The sequence below is a fragment of the Acartia tonsa genome, chromosome 7 (genome assembly GCF_053477335.1).
Source record: "Acartia tonsa isolate MP-2025a chromosome 7, ASM5347733v1, whole genome shotgun sequence".
Classification (NCBI taxonomy): domain Eukaryota; kingdom Metazoa; phylum Arthropoda; class Copepoda; order Calanoida; family Acartiidae; genus Acartia; species Acartia tonsa.
In genome coordinates, this window is record NC_137266.1 from 36,950,342 (window position 1) to 36,977,741 (window position 27,400).

The window sequence follows — 27,400 nt, forward strand, 5'->3', positions numbered from 1 at the left end:
TCTACTTTGACATAAGAAGGAAATAATGAGATTTTCAATTTGCAAAATTATATCTTCAGATGGAAAGACAACTGCCCCTACATAATTCAGTAAAGGTAACATGAATCCCTTTATAATTGCAATTTTTCCAGGTGTAGTAAGGTAGAAAAGTGCCCAAAAATTTCTAACTTTTGACATTTTAGCGACAACTTTGTTCCAATTATTTTGCATATTTTTGATTATCTATCCTTTCTCTATTCATCTATCCATTCAAATCTATTTATCTAGCCAACTGTCTATCAATCCAATATTCATCTATACATACAACTATATATTCATCCAAGTATCTATTTACCTATCCAACTAATTATCTACATATTTATCTATCTATCTATTTTAGATGGGCCAACTTTGTATTAGTCCACCGTCGCCGCCGAAACTTCAAATCTGCCGAAACGGCGGAATCCGCTGAAGACAGCAACAGCCGCCGAAAAACTAACCACCACCCAAAAAATAATGAACTAAGAAAATCGGCAAATAACCGTAACGCGGCTGAAAAATCGCCGAATGACAACGAGCAAATATTCGGCGGGGCCGTTATCAGCCTCATTGATAACGGCGATAATAACGGAAATTTTCAATGGCATAACGATGAGCTGTTTGATATTTTGGACAAAATTCATTCGACGACACAATCCCCAGCAGAAAAGAAGCTTCGGGTAAGATATTTGTTTAGCTTTTATAAATTAACAATTTGGTTAATTTAGTAAATTTAGTAATTTTTTTTGCAATTAAAAATCGTCAGATACTTATACAATTCTGTTATAATTCTGCATTCTACAAATCATAATTTATATCGTTTAAAAGTTACGGCTGATTATTAGAGTTCAAGCACCGATTAAGGTATGCGGAGAAAACTTTCAAAAAACATTATCAAAATTTTACACAAACATACAATTAAAAGAAAAATCGGTTTATCATTTTTTACAAAAAGTGTCAATTTTTTAGTCATCGATATTAATAAAAAACTAAACCCATTTGTCATAAATAAACCTTTCAAAGTAGTATTGTTGCTCTTTCGTTATTGCTCTGCTATGTATGAAAATTCTCGTTCTTGCTTCAGGAAAACCGCTTATTGTTGGAGAGCCTGAAATTTTTGGTTCCCCCTGATGAGAAAAATATACAAGAAAATCTTATTCAAAATCAGGTATTAGTTATTTCTCGCATCGTATTATAAACAGCTTTCCGCAATATAGAATGCACCTAGGGGCTTAAAAAACTAGTTTTAATCTTATGATTGTCCATTTTTATATTCGTAGAAAGCTTGATATGATACGATGCTAGACATAGTTTTTTCGTATGGATGAGAACCGGTTCCTATCCACCGGATTCAAATGAATACGAGAAATATCTTTATATCTTTCTTACTTGCTATCTATCTTTCCAACAACTCTCATCACCCCCTCCCCCTCTGGCAAATTTAAGGGGGTGAATATATTCCTCGATCTACTAAAGCTCACTAAAACAGCTAAGGTGGTTATCATGTTAAAAAATTCACAAAAAAAATAATTTTACTTTTAAGTATGTTGATTTTGTAGGGTAATGGACACCTAGGGGGTTGTATTAACCCCCGAACAATATAAAAAAACTTTTGTTGTCTTTATTTCACCCCGCCCTGTGCATGCCACAAATACATATTATTAGAAATTATGTCGTCTGTCAAAAAATTATGTCGATATTAGGTCAGCTATAACCACTACTACTGCTCTACATTGATATTTGATTACTACTTACGGACATTACTGTCCTTATGTTCGCTTATCTTTTAATCTAGAGATCTTATGGGATAAGACAATGGACAATAAAGTGATGTACAATAGTAAATTAAAACTTTAGTAGATTGAAATTATCAGTGGAAAAGTTTGGACACTGCCAGTTTGTTCCAAGGATTGACAAAAGTACCCAAGATATTAAAGCCAACAAATGTGAGAACGTGGTTTGGGTACCAGTATAATTTAGCGTCCAGTGTTCACTCCCTCCCTATATTTTACTCACAATTAGCGAAGGTTAGACACTAGGGTCAAAAAGTTAAAATAGAGTGTTCCAATCAAAACAGCTAAAATAACAATTAGCGAAACAGGACAATAGGACTTATATGAAGCTTCTGTATAAAGGACAATTAAATGTACAAAATGTTAGCTTTACCCAGGAATGATGTATAGCCAACAAGCGAAATAGATATAAAATTATATTTTGGGGGCAAATGTAAAGGTCGTCATTACTATTTTACCCCCCATAGTTTTTTTTAAATTACGGAAAGGTTTTGGGATTTTGCTTTTTAATTAGATTAGTTGTTGGTTACAGCTGAGCCAAGGCTTTAGAAAATATTGGGTATTTTTTGGCTATTTTGTATGTATCTCTTTCTTTTTTATTCTCCCTCTCTCCTTTTCTCTTTGATTAAAACGGTAGTGTAATAAAACGAAAACATGAAAACGGGACCCTAATTAGAAAAGAAGCACATCTATGGGAAAAAAGTAACTTTAAAAAGCATAGTTCAACTTGAAAGACAAACGAACAATCACTATAAAAAAGTAATAGTTCTTGAATTTTAAAAATCTATGTATAATTATTCTAACAAGAAATCGTAACAAAAATAACATTAAGAAAATGTTTGTACAAGGAAAACAACATCCATAAAAGCGAAGCTCTAAAACGGTAGGACAAACGAACATTAAAACACTTGTGTCATGGTTATATAAGCAGAATATAAATGTATAAGTCTAAACAAAATTAAAAGTATTTTTTTGCAAAACTGAAACTGTGCCATACTTAAAAATCATGTATAGTGTTGTATTATAGAGATATACGTAAAAATTATTAGTATATTTAACTTCGTCACTCTGTATTCTAGACTTTTATATTATATTTCTCTGCTAAAATAAATGTTCATTTCGCTAGTTATTGATATGATTGCTCTTGTTCTTTTTACAATTGGAGAAGGTAAAATTCAATTAGAATCCTACTGATATTACAGCATTTGATGGTAGATAGATAGACTTATATTTATATGTATATATACATTATACATTAGCGGCTACACCACTAGAGGCCTCTAGGGGCACTTTTGGTGGATTGGGGTGTTTTGAATAAACCCCCCTCCCGTTCTTTATTTTATTTTTTTAAAGAAAATAAAAATATATTTGGGGGGGGGGGGTTAGAGGGGATTTCTCCCTCAAAATAGTTTTAATCTTTCCCATGACGTGTAAGAAGCTACACTGTAAAGGAGAACCATTTCGGTTCAGCGGTTATCGAGATCTTACAGTACAGACAGACACAGATCCTGTTAATTTTATATAAGGATATATATTTAGATATGTAGATAGATGGTTATATCAACTTACCTATCTAACTATACATATAGATAACTATCTATTTATCTATCTATACTATATATCTACATATCTATCTGTCTATCTATCTATCTAACTATATATCTGTCTATCTAACTATCCATCTATCTATATCATCACCCATATGTAAATTGGTTTCGGATCTAACGCATACAAATTTGGTTTTAAGAGAGAACTATGTATTTCATACAAAGTTTATACATAAAAGTCGTATTTTTTTGCCTTTTGTCTTTTGTATGTTGTACAAAAAAAGGATTTGATTGTTAAATATTTGTCTGGAAGTCATAATGAATTTTGTGCCTGCTTATAGGCCAATAAATTCCCCCTATTTTACTCTGTAAACATGGATCCGATACAGTAGAACCCTTTTTCACGTCTTTAATTATAACGTGGTTAGGACCGAAACACGAACCCACCGCCCTCAATACAACGAACTACCGACAAAGATTCTAGCATTTATGATCTACTTTTATTAAAAATACTTTGCTGCTTAGCTGTCAAGATATTTCTGATCTTATTACACTTTTTAAGGCTAGTCCTTTTTACTAGTTTTTTTTTAGTAGCAAAGATAGTCTGTATCTGTCTGTCTGTCTGTCTGGCAGGCTGTATTTCTTTCTGTTGGTATGTCTGTTGTATTCAGGGTTCGGAAGCCGCGCGTAAGCCGCGTGTAAGCCTCAGTGAAATCTTCATTTTATCACTATAAAATTCAGCTGGATGTATAAAACTGCTCTTTAGCAGACAATCCTTCTTTCTGAAATTTCTTTTTCTGCTCACAAGCAGGTTTAAAACTGAGGCTTATGCGCGGCTGAGGCGCGGCTTCCGAACCCTGGTTGTATTCCTATCTGCCTGTCTGCAGGTTCATATGTTTTGTATATCCGTCTGTCTTTCTGTCTGTATTTGTGTATGGCTGTATGTATGTCTGTCTGTCTGCAGATCCAAATGTTTTGTATGTCAATCTGCCAGACTTGCTGTCCGTCTGTCTCTCTATCTGTATGTGTGTATTGCTGTATGTACGTATGTCTGTCTCTATTTTTGTATATGTGTTCTGTCTGTTTATCTTTTCTTTCTGTCTATATCATTGCATTCTGACGACTGGTTATTTCAACTAATAATGTTGATCTGTTATTAAGACTGACATACTATCGACATTGCAATAATCAAACTATATTATTGTCTATTACAATAATGGATGTATAATAAACGTGGATATTTTGACACGGGAAAAAATGTCGTCAATCTAGATTGCTATTTCTCCTCTCAGTTATTGGTCATTTAGTTTAATTTACAGTAGAAAGGAAGGGTATAGGATAAAGGGGGTTAGGGGTGGGATCGTAATTTTAGACAGCTTCAAGGTTCACTTTATTAAAGTAAATGATAATCTGTTGCAAGATCCAAGTAATAATAATCCCATAATCACAATTTATTTCGACTTTTTTTTTGAAAATTTTACTCTTTTAAAAAGTGAAGCTTTTTATAATTAGGGTCGGTCCGTCTGTCAATCCGTATGACACAAAAGTTCGTTTGTCCTACCGTTTTAGAGCTTTGCGTTTATGGATGTTGTCATCCTTGTGTAAAAATGTAAGAATGTCCTTAATCAATATCATGTTTTTAAGCAGTTTTTTCAACAAATTTACTTACAGTTTTGTTTTGACTTTTCTACATTTATATTCTGATTATTAAGTTCTGACATTCTACAAGTGTTAGTGTTCGTTTGTCCTAACATTTAGAGCTTCCCTTTTATGGATGTTGTCATCCTTGTTTATTATATTAATATTTTAATTTTAATTTTAGGAGGATGTTCTATTTGATGGAAATGCTGAAGCTAACTCTGGATTTAATAGGTAAAAACCTTTGCATAAAATTTTAATTAGTCTCAGGGATCTTAAGGGATAAGACAAAGGACAATAAATTGATGTGCGTTTTCAATTATGATAAACAAATTATCCTTTTTGTACATGCAAATTATTGGTGGAAAAGTTTAGACCCTGTTAGTTTATACCAATCAATCAAAAAATATTAAAATTTGAATTTTTAAGTTTTACCAATGTGATAATACTTAATAATAGCCACTCTATAATTAATTTGTCCTTCTCTAAGTTTGTCAGTCCATAACGGAAATGTTATGTACTAAGTTCTTATACAAGATAGACGGCTGAATTCAGAAGATTCTCAAATGAACATCTAGAATATAATTATCTTTGCATGTAGGTCTGTCAGTAATGCACCAAAAAAATATAAAAATATGTGAGAAAGGTTTCGTGAAGAAATTTTTCTCCAAGAAATCTATTCTTGATATTTACAAATGCTCTTTAAATTTCTTTGTTTTTTGTGCTACGATGCCTATTTTTTCTTTAATTTTCAAATGATTTAAATTGATATAATCACAAATAAAAAAAGATATTATCATCTTATTGTAAAAATCATGGTTTAATAGTATTATTACAGCTTTATGTAGCATCTATTCTTATGTAATGCTTATAGAATATTCTATTTTGGAACCTTATTTTATAAACTAGTCCTGTAGTTATCTAATACTTAATTATAACAATTGAATTACACCCTTAGCTAGCCTGCTGTCATACAACTAGGAAAAAAGTCTAAAAACCCGTAATAAATTTATTATTTATCTAGCATCTAGGGGCTTTGTATATGAAAAATTAGCCTAAAACCGACCTAGGACCTCTTTTAAGTTTTCCTAAATAGAAGAACTCTATCAATTAAGTAGTTAATAAAATCTTAGGTTTCAGACAAAAAAGTAAACACTTAAAAAAAAGAAACACCTCCTTAGAAAGCCTAGTAATCTACTGTTATTCTACTTGATTAAAATGTTTATAGAACCTATTAAATAGTCTTGTTTTCATTTGTGATTGTTTTCGGATGTGAGGGGTTAATGGTGTAATAATTTTATTATTTTTTTGGGTGTAGAGGGATAAATTATCTAATTATCTATCTTAGTTAAATATTTATTCTGACTCCTTACCTATAAATATACCATCACTTTTCTCTTTTCGCTAACTTTCACAAGTATTTTTCTTTCTTTTATATCAAACTTTCTATTTCTTTCTTTCTTCTTTTCGGTTCTTATTTTTATTTTTTTTCATTCTCAATAGTTTGCTGCCATCATTATTCCATCTATGTTTATCGCTCTGTTTTTCACACTAGCTCTCTCTTTCTCTCTCTATATATATATCTTTCTCTTTATTCTCTCTCTTTCACTCTGATCCTCTTTCTCTTTATTTACATATTTCTCTCTCATTCTCTCTATCTCTCTCTCTCTTCCAAACTTTTATCTTTATCTTTCAACTTTTTAAAATATTTATATCTTCTTAACTTTTATCTTACTTTTCTCTTTTCTTCTCGTCTCATTTCGGTGCCTATCTATCTGTCTATCCCTTATCAATCTATCCATAGTTGTTAAAAGCGAAGCTTTTCTATAATTAGGGTCGGTCCGTCTGTACGTCCGTCCGTCCGTAACGGATAGCTTTTTTCGTTAATTTAGGCATGTTAGAATTGTCCTATCGATTTCAAATTTTGTATGTTGATTCCTTTAATAATTAGGTACGATTTAAAAAGCGTAGCAACTCTATAATCATCACCAAAATGTCCGTACGTCCATTTTTAACATGTTGATTTTTTTACTTTTTTAACAACAAATTTTTATGTGATCTAATCATCCGATTGATCTGATTTTTGGTATATTGATTCCTGGGACAACAAAGTATGATGTAATAAGCGAAGCAACTCTATAATCAAGTCCTAAAAATGTAAGTATGTCCATAAACACTATCCTAATTAAAGCAGTTTTTCAACAAATTTACTTACAATTTTGCTTTGACTCTTATACATTTATATTATGATTATTCAGTTCTGACACTATACAATTGTTAATGTCCGTTTGTCCTACCGTTTCAGTGCTTCGCTTTTATGGATGTTGTCATCCTTGTTTATATGTGATTTCATTAAAAATAATCGATTCTCGTCTCCTTGTTTGTTGGGAAGTTTTTATATTTTTTTTAGTGGCCAAGTTACTCTATAATTTACTTATTCTATCTGTCCGTCAGTCGGTCTGTCCTTTAAGCTATGGGTAATTTTTCTTGGCTGCTATCTAAGATAGATTCCAATTCAGAGTTTTCTTTGTTTGGGTCCTTCGTTCATGCCACAAGAAATATATAAATATTTTTATTTTCATCTTTTTTTTTATTTATACGACCTACATTCATTTACTTTTTCTTCCTATCTCATTTGGAACAATGAGCATTTGTTCCATAATCTATTTTGTCCGTTTGTCATTCCATGATTTTTGTGCTTTGCTACTTATGAATGTTTTCATCCTTGTCAATATGTCAAATATGACTAATTTTACTTAAATAAGTCAGAGATCTAAAGGGATAAGACAATGGCAGATAAATTGATGTTCAACCCTAATGATGATACACAAAATTACCTCTTCTGTGGATTAAATTAGTGGTTGAATCATTAATTAACCAACCAATTAAAATTCACTTAAGTACCCAAAGTTGTTAATGCAACTAATAAGAAAGCGTTGTTATAAAACTTTGGGGATTAGTGTAATATACAGCCCATTGTCCCCACTCACTCTGTAAATAAATACACACGCACACAAACACGAGCTTAAAGGAGTGAAACTCTGTAATTGATGTATTAACATGTCATTGCTGCGCTACATATCAACGTTAATTGTCCTTGTTTATTATCTAAATTGTTGGCTTTTATTGAGCTTGTTAAGGTGTGTTTCAACCACCAGGGATCTAAAGGAATAAGACAATGGCTGATAAATTGATATACATTATGATACACAGAATTGAACACTCTGTATACTACAATGAGTGATTAAAATTCAATAAAGTCCCCAAAAAGAAAACGTTATTATAAATAGTGAAATAAACAGCCCAATGTCCCCTCCAAGCCTGGTTTCAACCACCAGGGTGTAAAAGGATAAGCCAATACAGGATTATTTGTTGGCTTTTATTGAGCTTGTTAAGGTGTAACCACCAGGGTGTTTGGGTATAGGACAATACAGGATAAATTAACTATTGCATAATCTTATTATATAAAGTAGTAAGGTTTTTTTTTAAAGAAAATAGGTCAATGATTCAAATGTTAGGTTCGGATAAATTTAAAAGCCCAGAAGGGATGAACACCGCAGGGATAGGGTCTCTTAGGGTTAGAGCAACCCACACCCCCATTCCACTCATACAGAGTATAGAAACATTGTACTTGGTTGTGATAGGCTTCAGCAGTTTCATTTAAGATTCCCCTGGCCAATACGCATCTTCTCTGTATTTATCCATCTGTCTGTTTGGCTATTCTTATTTTAATGTTTTAAAGAATTAGATATCTTGAAGTAGAAAATTAATATATAAGTTTAGCTCAAATGCTTGCTAAAGATAGATTTTGAAAAGTTAGGTTAGGCAACAAGAACTAAATATTGCTAATGACATGCAGATAGCCAACACTTTGATTGCATGACCTTTTTCTAAAAGTTCCAACAGTTCCATTTCTAACATTATCAGTTATGACGCTGTGTAGGGCCGAAATTCGAACATTTCTTACTTCATGTCAAAATTAAACTTTTGTTTCTCCTGGGCATCCCTGTAGTCCTTGATGTTTGCGTTGACAAATGCAAATAAAACAAGAATAATTATGTCCATAAGTAGCGCAGCAATAACAATATAACAGTAGTTTAGAAGCAATAAGAAAATATCATCCTATTGTGTAAAGTAAAAAGGGTTTTTTAATCTGAAGCTTTATATTTCAATAAATATTGAACAGATTGAGTTGGAAGTATCATAAAAATCCCGCGCCTTTCTTATCCCTTTAAATGCATAACTTCTAGACGCTAGGGGCATAACCGCTAGAGTGTTAAAAAGTAATCCCTTAGGTAGCTAACTAAAATTTGTAAATGGTGCATTATTTGCCAAATGTACCACTTTTCTGCACTACCTCTCCGATTTTGTTAATACTCTATATTTTGGTCCGTTGGGTCATTCAAGGATGCTGGATGGCCAAAAAAAAGTTTCAGAGTCCCTGGATGTATAGATATCTAGCTATCTATGAAGGTAGGTAACAAAAATGTAAAAAACACCCATTTTTTCACAATTTTAAAAATAAATTTTTTCATCAATCTTACATCCAATCTATACATTTTATACACCAAAATGATCGTTTATTCATGTAAAAAGCGCACATAATGCTATTTTGGCCAAAACTCTAATTTTACAGGGTGTCCAACAAAAAGTGTATTTTGGATATCTAGCGTAATACCCAAAATACCTGTCCGAAAAAAATCATTTTTTTTGGCTTAAATCCTGTGTTTTATCTGTGTGCATATGTGGTATATAACGGTTCGGACCACCCGGGACTATAAGGTTGTCAAATTTCACTTTGGGACACCCTGTAAATGTGATTTTTGCGTCTGTAGAGCTAAAACTTGGTCCAAATTGGCTATTTTTTTCAAATTACTCTAATATGTGTCTTAGTATGTTTGGCCATAGTGTTTTCTGACCAGATCAATAATTTCATATTTTTTGGACACCCTGTATTTTCAAAAAAAGAGAAAAAAAATTTTAGTTTTTTTTTAAATTTTTTTCTATTTTTAAGTTACTTAAAACTGTCATATAGATACAGATTTTGACTAACAACAATAATATTTGCCTATTTTACAATTTTTTACACTTTTAAGACACCCTGTGCATGTTTTTGAAAAATGATGGTTTTTGCCCATTTTTGGGGGGAAGGAGTCGTTTTAGGGCCATAGACTATTTCTTCATTTTTGTAGAACTTTTCAAGATACATCATTTGTTATTTATGCAAAAACCGCAAAAACCGAACCGTTTAGCCGTTATTCACTGCCAAAGGCAGAATTTTTTACGTTTTTTGCCGTTCCCGAGGTTCTAATGGGCATTTGAGGAAGGAAGACGTTGATTTATCAAGATAACTGTGAAATACTTTTATTTAGGCATTTTAATTTACTAAATTTCATGTGAAGTAAAAATTTTTGTATATTTAACCGATTTTTGTCAAAAGGAATTTCAAATGCACATGATTTATGTTTCTTTTATCACTTATGTTATAGCAATTATTTATGTTCTATTCACTTCATTTTCTTGTTTTAACAATTGAAATCCATCTTGACGAAAATCGGTTAGCTGCACAAAAAATTTTACTTAATATGAAATTTAGTAAATTAAATTACCTAAATAAAAGTATTTAGAAGGATCTTGATAAATCAACGTTTTCTTACCACAAATGCCCATTACAACCTCCGGAACGGCAAAATCGTAAAAAATTCCGCCTTTGGCGGTGAATAACGGCAAAACGGTTCGGTTTTTGCGGTTTTTGCATAAATAACAAATGATGTGTCTTGAAAAGTTCTACAAAAATGAAGAAATAGTCTATGGCCCTAAAACGACTCCTTCCCCCCAAAAATGGGCAAAAACCATCATTTTTCGAAAACCTGCACAGGGTGTCCCAAAAGTGTAAAAAATTGTAAAATAGGCAAATATTATTGTTATTAGTCAAAATCTGTATCTATATGACAGTTTTAAGTAACTAAAAAATAGAAAAAAAAATTTTAAAAAAACTAAAAATTTTTTTCTCTTTTTTTGAAAATACAGGGTGTCCAAAAAATATGAAATTATTGATCTGGTCAGAAAACACTATGGCCAAACATACTAAGACACATATTAGAGTAATTTGAAAAAAATAGCCAATTTGGACCAAGTTTTAGCTCTACAGACGCAAAAATCACATTTACAGGGTGTCCCAAAGTGAAATTTGACAACCTTATAGTCCCGGGTGGTCCGAACCGTTATATACCACATATGCACACAGATAAAACACAGGATTTAAGCCAAAAAAAATGATTTTTTTCGGACAGGTATTTTGGGTATTACGCTAGATATCCAAAATACACTTTTTGTTGGACACCCTGTAAAATTAGAGTTTTGGCCAAAATAGCATTATGTGCGCTTTTTACATGAATAAACGATCATTTTGGTGTATAAAATGTATAGATTGGATGTAAGATTGATGAAAAAATTTATTTTTAAAATTGTGAAAAAATGGGTGTTTTTTACATTTTTGTTACCTACCTTCATAGATAGCTAGATATCTAGACATCCAGGGACTCTGAAACTTTTTTTTGGCCATCCAGCATCCTTGAATGACCCAACGGACCAAAATATAGAGTATTAACAAAATCGGAGAGGTAGTGCAGAAAAGTGGTACATTTGGCAAATAATGCACCAAATACATTTTACCATCTTTTTTTGAAATAGCCAGACAAAATAACGTTCAGACTGGCCCTAATTATAGAGTAGCTACGCTATTAAAAGAAGAGAAAAAACAGGATATTAAAGATAAACCTTTGACTTAGCATTCAATTTAGATGGATTTAACTAATTAAATAGCCAGTTATAGCTAGATAGATAGACAAAATAGATAGAAACAAATAGCCAGTTACAGTGCTAGATGGTAAATACAAAATATAAATAGACATTAGATAGCTAGATATACATATGTAAATGTAATTAGATATATTTACAGTAAGATACCTAGATAGTGAGACATATAAATGAAATACACAGTACGTCACAGTTAGCTCTTTTCGTTAATAACTTAATTGTCATATCGATTCCAAACTTTGCATGATGATTCCTGTAGTGGTTAGGTACAATTTAGAAAGCGTAGCAACTCTATAATCAATACCAGAATGTCCGTACGTCCATTTTAAACATGTCGATTTTTAACTTTTTTGACAACAAATTTTTGTATTTTAAAATTATCCGATTCTTCTGACAAGTCCCAAAAATATAAGTATGTCCTTAATCAGTATCATCTATTTATGCAGTTTTGCAATAAATTTACTTACAATATTGTTTGAACTGATGCATTAATATTCTGCTAATTCAGTTCTGACAATCTATAGGTGTTAATGTTTGTTGTCCTTCCATTTCAGAGCTTCGCTTTTATGGATGTTGTCATCCTTGTTTATATAATTATTTATTTGATAACCTCTACCAACTAAACTAAATATTTTCTTCTTTCATTTTAAATATGAGATCTCCATCTATCCGTCTAATTACATATCTATTTTTTTTTATCTATTTATCAATTTCAGTGGCATAGCACTGGATGCCCTCATTGACGATGTGTTTACAGAAGAACCGTCAGAATTTGAACATTTAAGGTAAAATATTTATTAACAAAATTACCCCGGCCAAATTGAGAGCAAAAATTATTAATGTCGAGGTTGGACTTAAAAACAAACGACCTTTGTGTATAAGTCATAACTGTGCACGGTAATGTGTTGCACCTGTTTACGGGCCAGGAGAAAAAAAACCTTTGGGACGTCTGACGATCAGACATACGCCTAGTTATAGAGTAGCTTCGCTTCTAATAATAGGATCAATGACAATTATGTCTACAAGTAGCTGTAGCGCAGCAAAAAACAAACAAAAGCTCTAGGATCGTCGGACGTACGGACATACGCCTAGTTATAGAGTAGCTTCGCAACTAAGAACAGAACCAATGACAATTATATTCATAAGTAGAGCAGCAGCAAAATAAAGGCTAACAAAATCTGAAGGATATACATACCTTCGTCTAATTATACAGTATCAGCTTTGCTTTCAATGACTGAATAAAGAATAGCAAAAAATAAAAGACGAACGGACATACGCCTAGTTATAGAATAGCTTTGCTACTAATAACAGAAAAAAATGTAAAAAAAATTTAGTTTTTCATGATTTGTGGTTTGAAAATGATGAATTAGTTTTTATTTTTCAGTTATTTAGTTGCAATAGATATAGAGATCTAGAGACATACTTTCTAAATCAGCCAACAGGAAAACGTTGGAGAAAAAATATTGTTGGTTATAGGAACAGTTATTTTTTCATTTCAATCGTATAATGGTTCAGCTTTAAATAGTCGCATTTCGCAGGATAAAGCTTTGCTTGGATAAATTGTAGACAGAAAAATTTCCTTCCTTCATAAACGTACAGCAAATATTATAATCCATCTATCAATGTTTGCATCTAATTGTCTAGCTATCCATTCATCTATTTATCTATCTACATAGTTTTAATCAGAAGCAAATCTATCTACCCATATATCTATCTATCCATCTATCTAACTATAGACCTTTTTGTCTAGCCATCTATCTATCTATGATTCTATTAATCTATCAATGCATCCATCTATTTATCTATCTACATAGTTTTAATAAGAAGCAAATTCACAGTCAGATTATTTTTTTGCTTTTATCTATGTACCCATATATCTTTCTATCCATCTATCTAACTATAGACCTTTTTGTCTAGCCATCTATCTATCTATAATTATATTAATCTATCAATCCATCCATCTATTTGTCTATCTATTCAGTTTTAACCAGAAGCAAATTCAACTGAACAGCCTACGACAATTTCAGCTCATGCAAGAACAGCAAAATAGAGAGGCAAAAATAAGGTATTTAACATATGAAAACTAAAGACGTCTAAGCTTTTTGTATATTTTTTTGAGGAAGAAGAGGATTAAAATTGCGAAAGAAAACGAAGTAGCGGGTTTGGTCGTATTTTCACAGTAGCATTTCTCATATTTCTAACCCTGTGGGACAATTATGATCATTTACATAACCTAACCTAAAAATAACCTAAGAAATTGTGAAAATACTATGAAAACCGATACTTCGATTTCTTTCAATGATCCAAAAAGAGTTTTGTATCTGCTAAAAGGGTACAAATATTTTACCAACATTTCCACTAATAGGTTAAGTTTTTTTTTGGTATTTTGAGGGAATATTTAATTATTGATAATTGTCCTATCCCTTCAGGAAAGATGCAGAAGAGCGAAGAACAAGAAAGCAGCAGATTCTAGAACAAGAGAGACTGCTCAGACATCAAGAGGCTGAGGTTACTTAGATAGATAGATAGATAGATAGATAGATAGATATATAGACAGACAGACAGACAGACAGACAAACAAACCGACAGACAAACAGACAGACAGACAGAATGATTGATTGATTGATAAATAAATAGATATATTGATAGAAATATGAAAATATAGATAGAATAAGAAAAGATAAATATTTAGATAGATAAAAAGGCATAGCTTTGAACAATTGAAAAACTTTTATGTTTAAAGGTTAGAAAACAAGAAGAAAAAATTAGACTACAAAAAGAGAAAGAAATTCAACTGAGGGTAAGTTTTTTTTATGTTTTTGAAGGGCATATCCTTTAGATCCTTGTAAATGGATTTGCAAAATTACAATGAGAAAATGTTTACTGGTGGTTGAAGAGGTTTTGTGATTTTATACTAAAATATTTTTCTACTTTATTAGAGGCAATTAGAAAGAGAAGAAAAGCAAAGACAAGAACAGAGAGAAAGAGAGGTAAAAAGTAGATAAAATATTGATAATAGAAAAAAAGATCGCTGAGGATAACACATCTAAAAAAGATAAACTCAAAAATCAGACGGCACTACAAACTAACATCAACACATAATGTCAGAACTTAATATGCAAATTATCAATTTATAATTTAAACAAGATTGTATATAAAATTAAAGGAGGAGAGGGTATGTGGTAAAGAGGTTATTTTAGATAGCTACGAGTTTCACTTTATTAGAGTACATCTGATGTAAGATTCAAGTAATAATATATCCATTAATGATTTAGGCTAGATTTGAAGAACAAGAAAGAAGAGAAGAGAGGGAGCGGGAAGAGAGACAACAAAATAATAGACAGACAGCTTCTCGTAATATTAAGGTTTGAATATTATGACAGCCAAGTCCATTTCTATTTAAAGCCATATATCTATGAAGAATAGAACTATCAGCTGCGTCCCTAGCATCTAGGAAAATAGCCTAAAACCATAACTGGACATATGTGAAGCAATCCTAAAATAGAGAACACAATTGATTATAAGTTGTCGAAATCTTAAGTTTTAGTCGTTTTAAAAAAACTGAAAATTAAAAATTTTAAAGTCTAAAATTTTTTTGTCGTTTTTAATTATTGACTAGCTAACGTTTTGTTGAGTGTTTCGGCATTTTTTATGCTACTTCTTCCCGCATAAGTTAATATGACATAACACACAACCCCCTTTGAATTTTTATTATTCAGCTAATTCTTAAATTTTTAGAAGAATTCTGACCGTCGCAACAACCACATCTCCCATGACCGCGGACAAAATAATCACAGACACAGTGGTCAACATGTAGTTGTGCCGGCCCCGCCAGTACTCAACGGTCAATTTGTCAATGTGAACATACTGACCGCCCCTGCCAACACCAAGGGGGAGAGAGAGAATGTGGGGGGAAGAAGGGCTGGTCAGCCAAGAAGGGAAGGAGGGCGAAGACTATCTGAGGTAGAAGTGGAAAGTATAAAAGTATCCATAAGAAGCGCAGCAATAACAAAATTATCAAACAATTGTATACAAATGTACATAGAAATTAAAGCTTGTGATAGTGCATATAAAAAATGAAATCATACAATATAAATGACCAATGATATGCCAATACACAGACTAAATTATTAATGACAAGCCAGTATACATTTTAATTGACCAATGGTAGGCCAGTATGACGTTATTTTTTAAAGTTACTTAAAATGATTTATAAATGTAATTTATGAGAAATTTTTTAAAAAGAAAAGTAGCAATTTAATTTTTTTTGCTTTCAATCTTATTTTAACTAGATCAGCTATTATTTAACCAAATAATCCTAGTTTTGTTTTAAATGTTCTGACCTTTATGGATGTTGTCATCCTTGTGACTGTCTAGATTGAGAGTAGAATGGATGAGGATGAATTGGATGATTTTATCAATGATGCTCTTCAAATCAACGATGATGAACGTCTTGATCAGCTGTTTGTTGGTGAGTGCCATAGACAGATTAATAGATTGATAAAAAAGATTGATTAATAGATTGATTGATAGATTAATTAATAAATTGATTAACCCTTACAGATCGGGGGGGGGGGGGGGTCATATTGACCCCCCGCTCTATTTTTTCAATGTCATTTTTTTTGTAGGTAAGATAGAGAGTTGTGACTTCGTGACTTTTTAAGTTTAGTAATTATACGTCGGCAAGAGTTGATTTTATTAGGATATCTGTCTGTGTCGGTCGTGGTGTCCGGTCAAAGTCGGTTGGGTAGCACCAAAATTTAAAAAAAATTCTAAATAAATCTTAATTTCTACATTATGACTTTGTATATAAGGTAGAAACCTAAAATTTTTTTTGGTGAATGAGAAAAGTGGTGTTATGACCGTTTGACCGCACCCTGACCGACTTTATGACCGATTTTTGTCCGTCTTTTACTACAGACATATATCATGAATATCGTGGCTTCTATTACAGCTAGAGACCTATAATTTTTTTTGGTAAATCCTTGAGCAATAATTAACAGATAAAAATATTATTTGGCGCCGCCAACCGCCGTTTTACCGCCGTAACCGCCGAAAATTCGGTTTCCGTTATTTGCCGTTTTTTGGCGATGATCAGAAAAAGTATTTTTTTTGTTATGAAAAATAAAAGTTCGTCCTAAAATTTGGTCATCCTAGCTGCAAAATTGGCCGCTCTACAGCTGTTTTAAAATTTAGCGGCTGGCCGCTAAAAAACGGCTAAGGAGCGGCCTGATCGCTATGACTAGAAAAAGTAATTTTCTCTAAAAATACACATGAACCACCAGAAAAAAAATTTACGTTTTTATCTGTAACAGAAGCCGAAATAGAGGGGGGGGGTCAATATGACTCCCCCCCCCCCCCCCCCCCCCGATCTATTAAGGTGGGAATAGGGGCCCGATCTGTAAGGGTTAATAGAAGGATTGTCAAAAAAAATTTTAGATATTGATTGCTAAAAAAGCTTAGTCAATAGACATATTTTTATTAATATTAATAGATTAATTGATTGGTTGTAATTTAGATTTTTATTTTGTTTAATAGATGGATTGTCTTTTTTCATATATATATTGTTGGATTGATTAATTGATATTGTGATTAATATATGGATTGTCATTTTTTTCTAGATTTATTGTTGGATTGATAGATACTTTATTTCAAGATTGATTTTAAAATTTACTCATAATATATAAATAAATAGATCAATGGATTGATTAAGGTTTGATTAATAGATTGATAAGTTTACTGATGCATGTTATCTGTAGATAAAGATCTATAGATCTATAGTTGATAGATTAATTGATAAATAGTAATTATAAATAAATATTTTAAGAAAAGATTGATAGATTGATTGGTATATTGTAAATCTAAATTTAGAAAAATATCTTGATTGATTCACTGATAGATTTATATATATTAATTGATGTAAACTTGAAAACAAAATTTATTTTACAGATCTAACTCCAGAGGAAAAGCTGCCCGCGGCTCAATCACATAGAAACACATTTTCCCGCCGAAATCAGCACAACGGCGCCAAATTTTCGCGCGCAAACTCAAATCGGCTGATTTCAAATGGAAGAGAAAATGGCGCGCACTCGGGTGAAGATTTATCCCTCGCGCAACCTTTTAATTCTGGTAAAGTAGATAGATAAATCGAAATCATTTTTAAAGCTTATATTGTTAGGTTATTATTGCTGCGCTATTTATTAATACAATTGTCCATGTTCAGGTATAACCTCGCGGCCACAGGCCTCGTCCATGGCCATGCTTGAGGCCGAGAGGCAGGGCAACTCCTTGAAGGCCTTTGACTGCCGGGGCATGAACCCGGGTCTATATGCTGATATCAATTCTGATTGTAAGGTTAGTCTGCATGGAAAGATAGATTAGGATAGAAATAGATTAATAAAAGATAGAGAAATTAATAGATAAATTGATTGATATGTGAATCCTACAGAAACTATGAAGTGTAGCCTAATTAATACCCTGGGTGTTTGGGTAGAAAAAGAAATATTCGCTCCCCTTAGTCATCCTTGCTTCTTGTACCTGACGTTAGAATCATCGCGAACTGACCCACCCCTCCCTTAATTTTGAAATAGTAGTTTTTTAGTTCGTTGTTTATTACTTTAGGTCATGTTAGATAAATTATATTGGGTACTGGGTTGCACCGGCACCCAGTAGGGGTTAGGCATAGGAAAAAATAACTGCCCTTCTCCATTATTTTCAGTATATTTCAAAAATGAAGGGGAGAGGGGTTCATTGCTCGATAGACAATTTAAAGGAAAGTACATTTTGTTTCTTTTCTAGAGATTTATTATGTGCCATGAAAATGGAAGGATGGGAACATTCAAATGTCCTGCAGGCACTCTATTTAATCAGGTAGAGATAGATAGATGGATAGACAGACAGACAGATAAATAGATAGATGAGAATGGAAGGATGGGAACATTCAAATGTCCTGCAGGCACTATATTTAATCAGGTATCCATAGATAGATAAATAAACAGACAGATAGATAGATTGATAATAGATAGATGAGAATGGAAGGATGGGTTCATTCAAATGTCCTGCAGGCACACTGTTCCATCCTCAGATGTAAAAACTTTATTTTAGTGTTTGGCCAAATTGACTTAGCAATTGTATCTGTAAGTACGTCTAAAAACACCCTTTGCTATTTTTAAAATCCGAGAAAAATTTTTTGGCAAGAAAATTGCAAAACTTTGCAGCCTTTTTTCGCACCACTACTTAAATCGAGTTTTAAAACGTTCTATATAAAATCATTTTTACAAAAAATATCAATAATTACTTAAAATTAAGCATGAAAGCAAAAAAATCTCATTACACGTGTTAATTTTCATGTTTTAGGTCTTTTTTTATAGCACTGTTTTCAACGAATATTTTAATGGCATTATATCAAAATAATTCCTCTTTAATATCACACAACATATGATTGGGAGTTATAGCCATTTCTTGGAGGTATAATATTTACAAAAATACCATTAATTCTGTTTTTATCAGAAGTTAAAAAATTGAACAATTCTAAAACAATGGTTGGCTGTCTAGATATTGAGTACACTAAGACTACGGCTCTGTTATATTGAAATAATGTTGCAAAAAGAGGGGTTCTGAAAGTAATCTACCTAATTTTTTTAAAAGAACCAACAAGTACTGTCAGTATCTATTTTCTTGTCATCTAGCAGACAATCAAATCATAACACAATTTTCATGATAAAATATACAGGTTTCTACTTCACATTTTAAAAAATATACTGATCAATAAAATGTTCAAAATTTTACTTTGTATTAATTAAAAAAATATGTTGTAATTCTTATTTTAAAGATACATTTTTATCCCTGACAAAATCATAGACAACTTTTAAAGGCATCTTATCTAATTTTTTTTAAGAAAAGCTTAAAAACGTTAATTAGGTATGAAAACTATTTTCTTCGATTTTTCTGAAGTTATTATTGCATTCTATGGGTTTTTTATTATCATTTACTTATATCGAAAGTGCCAAACATTGTACCCCAACTTATTCATTTAATAAAAAACGAAGCGTGGGCACTTTATTTAATCAGGTATCCATAGATAATAGAAATAGGAGAGAAGAACTATAGTGTGAACCCCTTTTTCGTAAATCTGACGAAGGAACTTTTCCAGCTGACAAAAAACTTTAAAAATTTTTGAGTATATAATTTCTAGAAAGCTAACTTTATATTAAGGAATTCAACAATTCATAGCTAACTTATTAACCCTTACAGCTCGGGCCCCAATTCCCACCTTAATAGATCGGGGGGGGGGGGCTCCAAGAGCCCCCCCCCTCTATCTCGGCTCCTGTTACAGATAAAGACGTAAAATTTTTTTCTGGTGGTTCATGTGTATTTTTAGAGAAAATTACTTTTTCTAGTCATAGCAGCCAGGCCGCTCCTTAGCCGCTTTTTAGCGGCCAGCCGCTAAATTTTAAAACAGCTGTAGAGCGGCCAATTTTGCAGCTAGGATGACCAAATTTTAGGACGAACTTTTATTTTTCATAACAAAAAAAATTACTTTTTCTGATCATCGCCAAAAAACGGCAAATAACGGAAACCGCCATTTTCGGCGGTTACGGCGGTAAAACGGCGGTTGGCGGCTCCGATTAATATTTTTATCTGTTTGATGTTGCTCAAGGATTTACCAAAAAAATTTATAGGACTTTAGCTGTAATAGAAGCCACGATATTCATGATATATGTCTGTAGTAAAAGCCGGACAAAAATCGGTCATAAAGTCGGTCAGGGAGCGGTCAAACGGTCATAACACATTTTTTCTCAGAAGGTCATTGATATCTAAGTATTCACCAAAAAATTTTTAGGTTTCTCCTTATACACAAAAGTCATAATGTAGAAATTAAGATTTTTTTAGAATTTTTTTCTAATTTTGGTGCTACCCAACCGACTTTGACCGGACACCACGACCGACACAGAGCAGATATCCAAATAAAATCAACTCTTGCCGACGTATAATTACTAAACTTAAAAAGTCATGAAGTCACAGCACTCCATCTTACCTACAAAAAAAATGAGATTGAAAAAACTAGAGGGGGGGGCTCTTGGAGCCCCCCCCCCCCGATCTGTAAGGGTTAAAGGATTTGTAATATGCTTTACAATATACTAGAAAATAAATTTTAACACGATATAATTTTTGTGAGAAAAGCTTTATCTTAAGAAATTCGACTATTTACAGCTGACTCTTTATATGAAAAAAATATGCCCTTTCCTTTTACCCATATGTGTACAGTGTATACACAGTACTACGCTAGGTCCTGTTGAAAACGTAACGAACGTACTGTTGTATTGCTATTTGTTGTTATTTTATTTTTATATAATTTATTTCGAGGTAAACATGAAACAAATTATGAATTTATGTATTTTAAATGTTTATAATAGATACGAATTAAAGATAATAAATCATGTACATTTGAAGTCCGAGATATTATTTTTTTGTTTGAATAGAAACTCAAGAAAAAAATATGATTTTATTAACTTAAATTCATAGAGGGATTTTTATTATTTTACAACGATTGCAATAGATGAAGCATATTTATTATTAATGCACAGATAAAACATAGATGTGAAACAACAATATGAAGGCAGTACTTCATGTGATGGACTTGATTCGAGTAAAAGTTGAAAGAACAGCTCTAATTAACTCTAATGAAAAAACTAGAAAACTTCAGTTTAATTCAACCAATGAGATTTCATGTATGCTCCGATGCGATTCATTTATTGGCTCAATCAGACATTACCTCTCTTTCTTAGTACCTTTATTCCATAGATAGATAGACAGACAGACAGACAGACAGACAGATAGATAGATAGATGAGAATGGAAGGATAGGAACATTCAAATGTCCTGCTGGCACTATATTTAATCAGGTATCCATAGATAGATAAATAAACAGACAGATAGATAGATTGATAATAGATAGATGAGAATGGAAGGATGGGATCATTCAAATGTCCTGCAGGCACTCTATTTAATCAGGTATGCATTGATAGATGGATAGACAGACAGACAGATAGATAGATATGTACATGATTAGAATGGTTAAGTGGTAATATATACCCTTATGTAAAAATACTGTTTGTTTGTCTGTCTGTACCGCTGAACCAATATTGACTCAATCATCAAGCCCCATATTTTTTTAGAACTATAATTTAAAAGAATTGACTCTCTCCTCCCCATTCAAGTTTACCTAGGGGCCTCTAGGGGCGTAGATTAGAGTAGATAAAAAGAAAACTAGAGGGAAACTCATTATTATTAGATAGATAAAAATAGATAAACAAAAAATAATAAGATAAAAATTAATCCTATGTTTATTTTAAGGCGCATCAAATTTGTGATTGGAGAAAACGAGTTGAATGTGGAAAATAAGTTTCCAGTATGGCTCCAAATCCGATTATTTTTAACTGGATTAAAACCAGTTCTGAGCAATACTGAAAAATCATGCATCAGTATCGTTTTATAGATAGATAATTTTCCGCGAAAATAATAAAAATTATGTAATTAGCCACTGTTTTGTTGGATGGGGCCTTCGGGCTTCGGGGCCAACAGTACTGTAATAAATCCCTTGATTTTTTTTGATAATATACGCGGAAAACTGTTTATGATATGATGCTATAAATAACTATTAAAAAATTGAAATAATAGAAAATGCTGCAATTACAAAAATGATGTATCTATTATCTATAACTTATCTTAAAAGATATGTGTAGGTAAATTTTGTAATTTTTCCTATTAAAAGTATGTTACCATTCCATTTTTTTTTAATTTAAGGGCATTTTATATCAAATATCACTGTTTTATTAAACTTTTTTATGTAAAAAAAGTATTAATTTTAATACTTTATCTAAAAAAAATGCAATTTATAAATATTTTTTATTTGATTTTATTAATTTGTTTTAATGTTTCTAAATTGATGCAAATGTTAAAAAAGCAATCTGTGTAAAAAGTGTAAAAAATGCCATAATTTTGTTTATCATCATTGTATGTTTAATAATTTTTCTTTAAAAAATCAATATCAAGGAAGAAGGGAGGGGACATTTGACTTTAAATTATACTGGCCCTAAAAGTTTTAAATCATGATACCTTATTTGTTGGCTTTAAAACTTGATTGTTGGTTGTACAAAATTTCCCACACTTTCCAACAATTTATCTAATTTTGTAGCGGGTTATTTTTGATTACCTTGATTGGGCTGTCAGTAAATTAATGTCCATTGTCTTATCCCTTAAGATCCGTGATTAATATATTATTTTTTTCTGTAAAGATTTTTGGCTACCGCAGTTAAAATGACATTTCATACCTTTCAAAACCAAAAGATTTCAAATAAGTAAAAAAATACTTATTTTTTTCCTCATTAATTTTCTAAATCTTTTTAAGTCACTGTACTGCTAAAATTCCACCACACAATGAAAATAATGTAATAGCGTCGTCATCTCTTTTATTTTTAGTAGCGAAGCTGCTCTTTAACTAGGGGATCTTTCTACGTACGTCCAGCCTGACATTTCAGAAACTTAATATGTATGTTGTCAGTACGTCAAATGTTCTTGGTTTTCAGTAAGAATATTCCTATAATGGTTTTATTATTAATTAGATCTTACACCAGATTATCATGTACTCTAATAAGGTGAAATTAGTGGCTGGCTAAAATAACTTTAACTCCCATCCACCGCTTTTCCTAGTCCATTCCCTTATACTTGAATAACTTAAAATAACAAAGGGATAGTTTATTAAAAGAAAATCGATTTTAATTTTTTGTTCATTCTATAAGGCTAAACATATTTAAATTGTACTTCATTAAACTTTCACTTTATTGATATTTATACATTGGAAAAATGAATATAGAATATATGGATATTGTGAGACATTCTTGCATATCCTGATAAAATATTTATCTCATTAGGCATATACAATGATATAACTTTACCCCCTCCATGGACCATAGAGGAACGTATTGACCAATATCTGAGGACTACACTAGCAACCTAAATTGATGACATAAATTCCCCAGTCATAATATCCATGTATCCTATATCCATTAATGACAGGGTTGTTTTAAAACTTGCAATATTAAAATTTCCCCTCAAAATATTATGTAAACTATTATTGTAAAATATATTTATTTATTTATTATCAAAGTAAAATTATTTTAAATAATTTATTATAAATTATTATAATTTGTTGAATATTATTAATAAACATAAAAAAAATAATTATAATTATATAAGATATCTAAAATACGATGTCTGTCCGTCCATTCGTAGTCTGGCTGAACTTAAAGGGCTCTACTCTGAAGGGAATATAGATACCAGTCTTGTGACGGCTTTAAGCTATTTTCATGAGGGTTAGAACACCCTCACAACCCAAAAAAAAAGAAGAAAAGATCCCTCTATTTTTAAAAACAATAACCAGGCCATATCATGTGGTGCAACTTTCCTTGATTTTTCCTCTTATTGGCAAAACAGCCCCTAGATTTTAGAGCAAAGCTTCTACTTTATTTTAAAGATAAAGCCTAGAGGTTTTTTAAAGATAATTTAATAGTATCTTTAAGATTAATATCACCATAAAAAATTCCCCACCCCCCCCCCCCCCCACAAAAATTTTATTTTAATTTTTCTTTTAATATAAAAAGTAATAAATTAAAATTTTATAGCATACTTTTTTTTGGGGGGTGGGGGAGAAAGGGGCTGGTTTTTTAAATGATCTGACCTCTAGAAAAATATTTTATTAATAGGTATTTTTCTATTGCAATGCTTCGTTGGTGGTTTGTGAGATGATATTCTACAGATCGAATGGAAGAAATCAGTTCAAGTTAAAATCACGCAACCTTTCTGATTAGGAAATTATCAAACATTTCAAACCTAAATTAAAGGACAAAGCAAATTCTTTTTTCATACATTTTCCTTGTTGATTTTGAGAGGAGATTTAGTTTATAGCTTTAGTTTATCCCTATCATAAGCGGATAAATGTCGGCGTTCGTTTGAAACCTAAAGTTATATAATTTTATAAAATTTTGATAGTTTAGTTTCAAACATTTAAACGAATAGTTTTTAATCTAAATAAGTAAATTTGCCTATTATTGGGAATGTACAAAAATCAATTTGTCTTTCATTGTCTTATCCCTTTAGATCCCTTGGAAATTAATTCATTTTGTAGAAATAAATAACTTGCTTTTTCACAACAGTTTGACTTAAACAACACGCTTGATTTATTTCCATTTAGAAATTTTGAAACCAATGCAGTTCAATGTTTAGGTAAATTGTTGCTAAAATTAAAAATCTCACAAATACCAAGAACTTCAAAGGTCCTACAAATAATCTGCAATATCCATGTATTAATAATACAAAGTTTTCTAGCAGCATACAAAAATGCATAAAAAAGCGCGGGTTTTCTTTAGTCAGATTTTCAATTAAACTGTTATTAAAGTAAAAGAATAGAGGGGGTAAAATCTCTATGTAACTAATCCTAGAGATTGGGACACTGATCCAACTTTCTTGTGTCGGAAATAAAAACACAGCCAAGTCACTACAAAAGGAATAAAAGGAATTTGCTAGGAGACGAAAAAGGTCCCCACTATTTGGTCCAAGTAGTTGTCTGGGTTAAATAAGTATACTTACACATTTAATGTTAGCTTGTTTTTACTGCGTTTTCTATTCGTTGGTTTAACAACAAAGATGACTTATTTGATTGGTTGGTTCATTAATATGAGTGTCTAAACGTTTCAACCACTAATTGTAATCTACAATTTGTGTATCATCACTGGGGATATCGACCATTGCCTTATCCCTTTAGATCCCTGGTTTCACAACGTTTATTCAGAGAACATATCCCTCATCTTGATAAAGTGATGAAATATTATGAACATTGTATTGGTTTTCCTATCTCCGTGTCAATCTTTTCGCGCCAATAATTTCAATTTGCCGCCAAAATTTGACCAATAGTAAAATACTCCAAATATTTTTGCCGCCAGAAATTAACCAATGGGAAAAAGCTCCGATATATCTACTCCAAAGAAATATTTTAGAGTAAAGCTATTCTACAACTGGTAGATTTTAAGGTATATGACAATAAATTGACTAACATCTCCTATTTTGAATTACAAATTTAAGCTTTCTGTAGATTGAAATTAATAGTTGAAATTCTTGACACTGCTAAATTAAACCAAGCAAATTAAAAGTACCCAAAGTTTTAAACAATTGAAGAGCGTAATTATAAACTTTGGGTACCTGGCCAAATATCCCATCCTTCATGGCGGGGATGGAGGAGACAATAGAACGTAAATTACACTAATACTAAAATTTTTCTCCCTGTTATTCGTTGGCTTCAAACTTTGGGGACTGTTATTAAATCTTTATTGGTGCAAAATAGAAAACAAATTATTTTGTAATCTACTGTAGGACTTATTTTGGTTATCATAATTGGGGATGTGCATCAATTTATCGCCCATTGTCCTATTGCCCGAAATTCCTTGGTTTCTTGGAGATAATTGTGGCGGCTAAATCTCCGTTGCTCAGTTTCTCAGAGAATATGGGGACCAACGGAGCTTGGGCACACGAAGATTTTTCAACAAAAGGTGCCATATCAGCGTAGCTACTTATTGTATGGCGATGTCTGTACATCTTTTTGAACGATTGGAAATTAGTGACTTATCATCGTTCTGCCGTTAAAAGTGCTTTGATAGGGATACAATGTTTAAGATGTCTGTCTATCTGCTTGTCATAATCTTCTAGATAAATTTAGACTTACTATATAAAGCTTTTCTGAAAAGGGATCTTAATCGATCCGGTGATTGTGAAGAATATCTAAATGGATTGACTGACTTAGATACATTCTACACCTTTCAATAGCTAAACTGCATTAGACTGAGGAGGTTTTTCTAATTCTTATATAAAAGTTACAGGATATGTGTCTGTCTTTGTCGTAAGGATCTCGCTAACCGCAGAACCGAGCTTCTCATGGGTCCTGGGAAGGTCGACTACCCCCCCCCCCCACCCAAGGTTCTCCTAAGATGCCTCTTGAGGCGTAGCCGACACTTTTGAATTAGGAATTTTTTTTAAATATTTTAATACATCGAAATTTATTTGATATAATGGTTTTCTTAGGACACAGTGGAGTTAATCAGCTTGGAGGTGTATTTGTCTCAGGCATTTCTTTAACAAATTAAATCAACCAATTACTTGCAGAAATATTAGCGTTTTTGCCCATCCAATAACATAATATGTAATATAAATTAATTCTTTTTTAAAGCAAAGATTTTCTTTAGTTAGTTACGAAAGGTCAGCCCGTCCTATCTATTTTAAACATAGCATGATTATTCCAGAAGCAATAAAGTACAATTTAGAAAGCGTAGCAACTCTATAATAATTACCAGAAAACATGCACGTTCATTTTGTCTTCTAGGAAAACGTTTTATATTTTAATTAGTCTATTATGTTAATTAAGGTGATAAGGACGATATTAACAAAGCAATAAACGAAGCATCTCTATGATCGATTCTACAAACGTTAGTTCGTCTTTATTAAGTACTCTGTAATAAAACTTTTGAACGACATATTT

At 31.8% G+C, this 27,400-nt stretch overlaps 1 protein-coding gene across 3 annotated transcripts in view; it reads left to right on the forward strand.

Annotated features, from left to right (window-relative positions):
• LOC145323683 (uncharacterized) overlaps positions 1 to 23,150 on the forward strand; it is an 80,878-nt gene extending 57,728 nt beyond the window's left edge. The window contains exons 11-25 of one of the 3 annotated variants that reach the window (XM_080166130.1): positions 380 to 698; positions 1,103 to 1,186; positions 5,181 to 5,230; positions 12,532 to 12,600; positions 13,797 to 13,880; positions 14,245 to 14,323; positions 14,559 to 14,615; positions 14,755 to 14,805; positions 15,091 to 15,180; positions 15,554 to 15,778; positions 16,193 to 16,286; positions 17,765 to 17,944; positions 18,039 to 18,169; positions 18,614 to 18,685; positions 22,171 to 23,150. In XM_080166130.1, the coding sequence (XP_080022256.1) occupies positions 380 to 698; positions 1,103 to 1,186; positions 5,181 to 5,230; positions 12,532 to 12,600; positions 13,797 to 13,880; positions 14,245 to 14,323; positions 14,559 to 14,615; positions 14,755 to 14,805; positions 15,091 to 15,180; positions 15,554 to 15,778; positions 16,193 to 16,286; positions 17,765 to 17,944; positions 18,039 to 18,169; positions 18,614 to 18,685; positions 22,171 to 22,218 (1,633 nt within the window). In that variant the 3' untranslated portion in view covers positions 22,219 to 23,150. The remainder of the gene's footprint in view (positions 1 to 379; positions 699 to 1,102; positions 1,187 to 5,180; positions 5,231 to 12,531; positions 12,601 to 13,796; positions 13,881 to 14,244; positions 14,324 to 14,558; positions 14,616 to 14,754; positions 14,806 to 15,090; positions 15,181 to 15,553; positions 15,779 to 16,192; positions 16,287 to 17,764; positions 17,945 to 18,038; positions 18,170 to 18,613; positions 18,686 to 22,170) is intronic. The other 2 variants (XM_080166131.1, XM_080166132.1) reach the window with 2 other exon arrangements.
• The last annotated feature ends 4,250 nt before the right edge of the window (positions 23,151 to 27,400 follow it).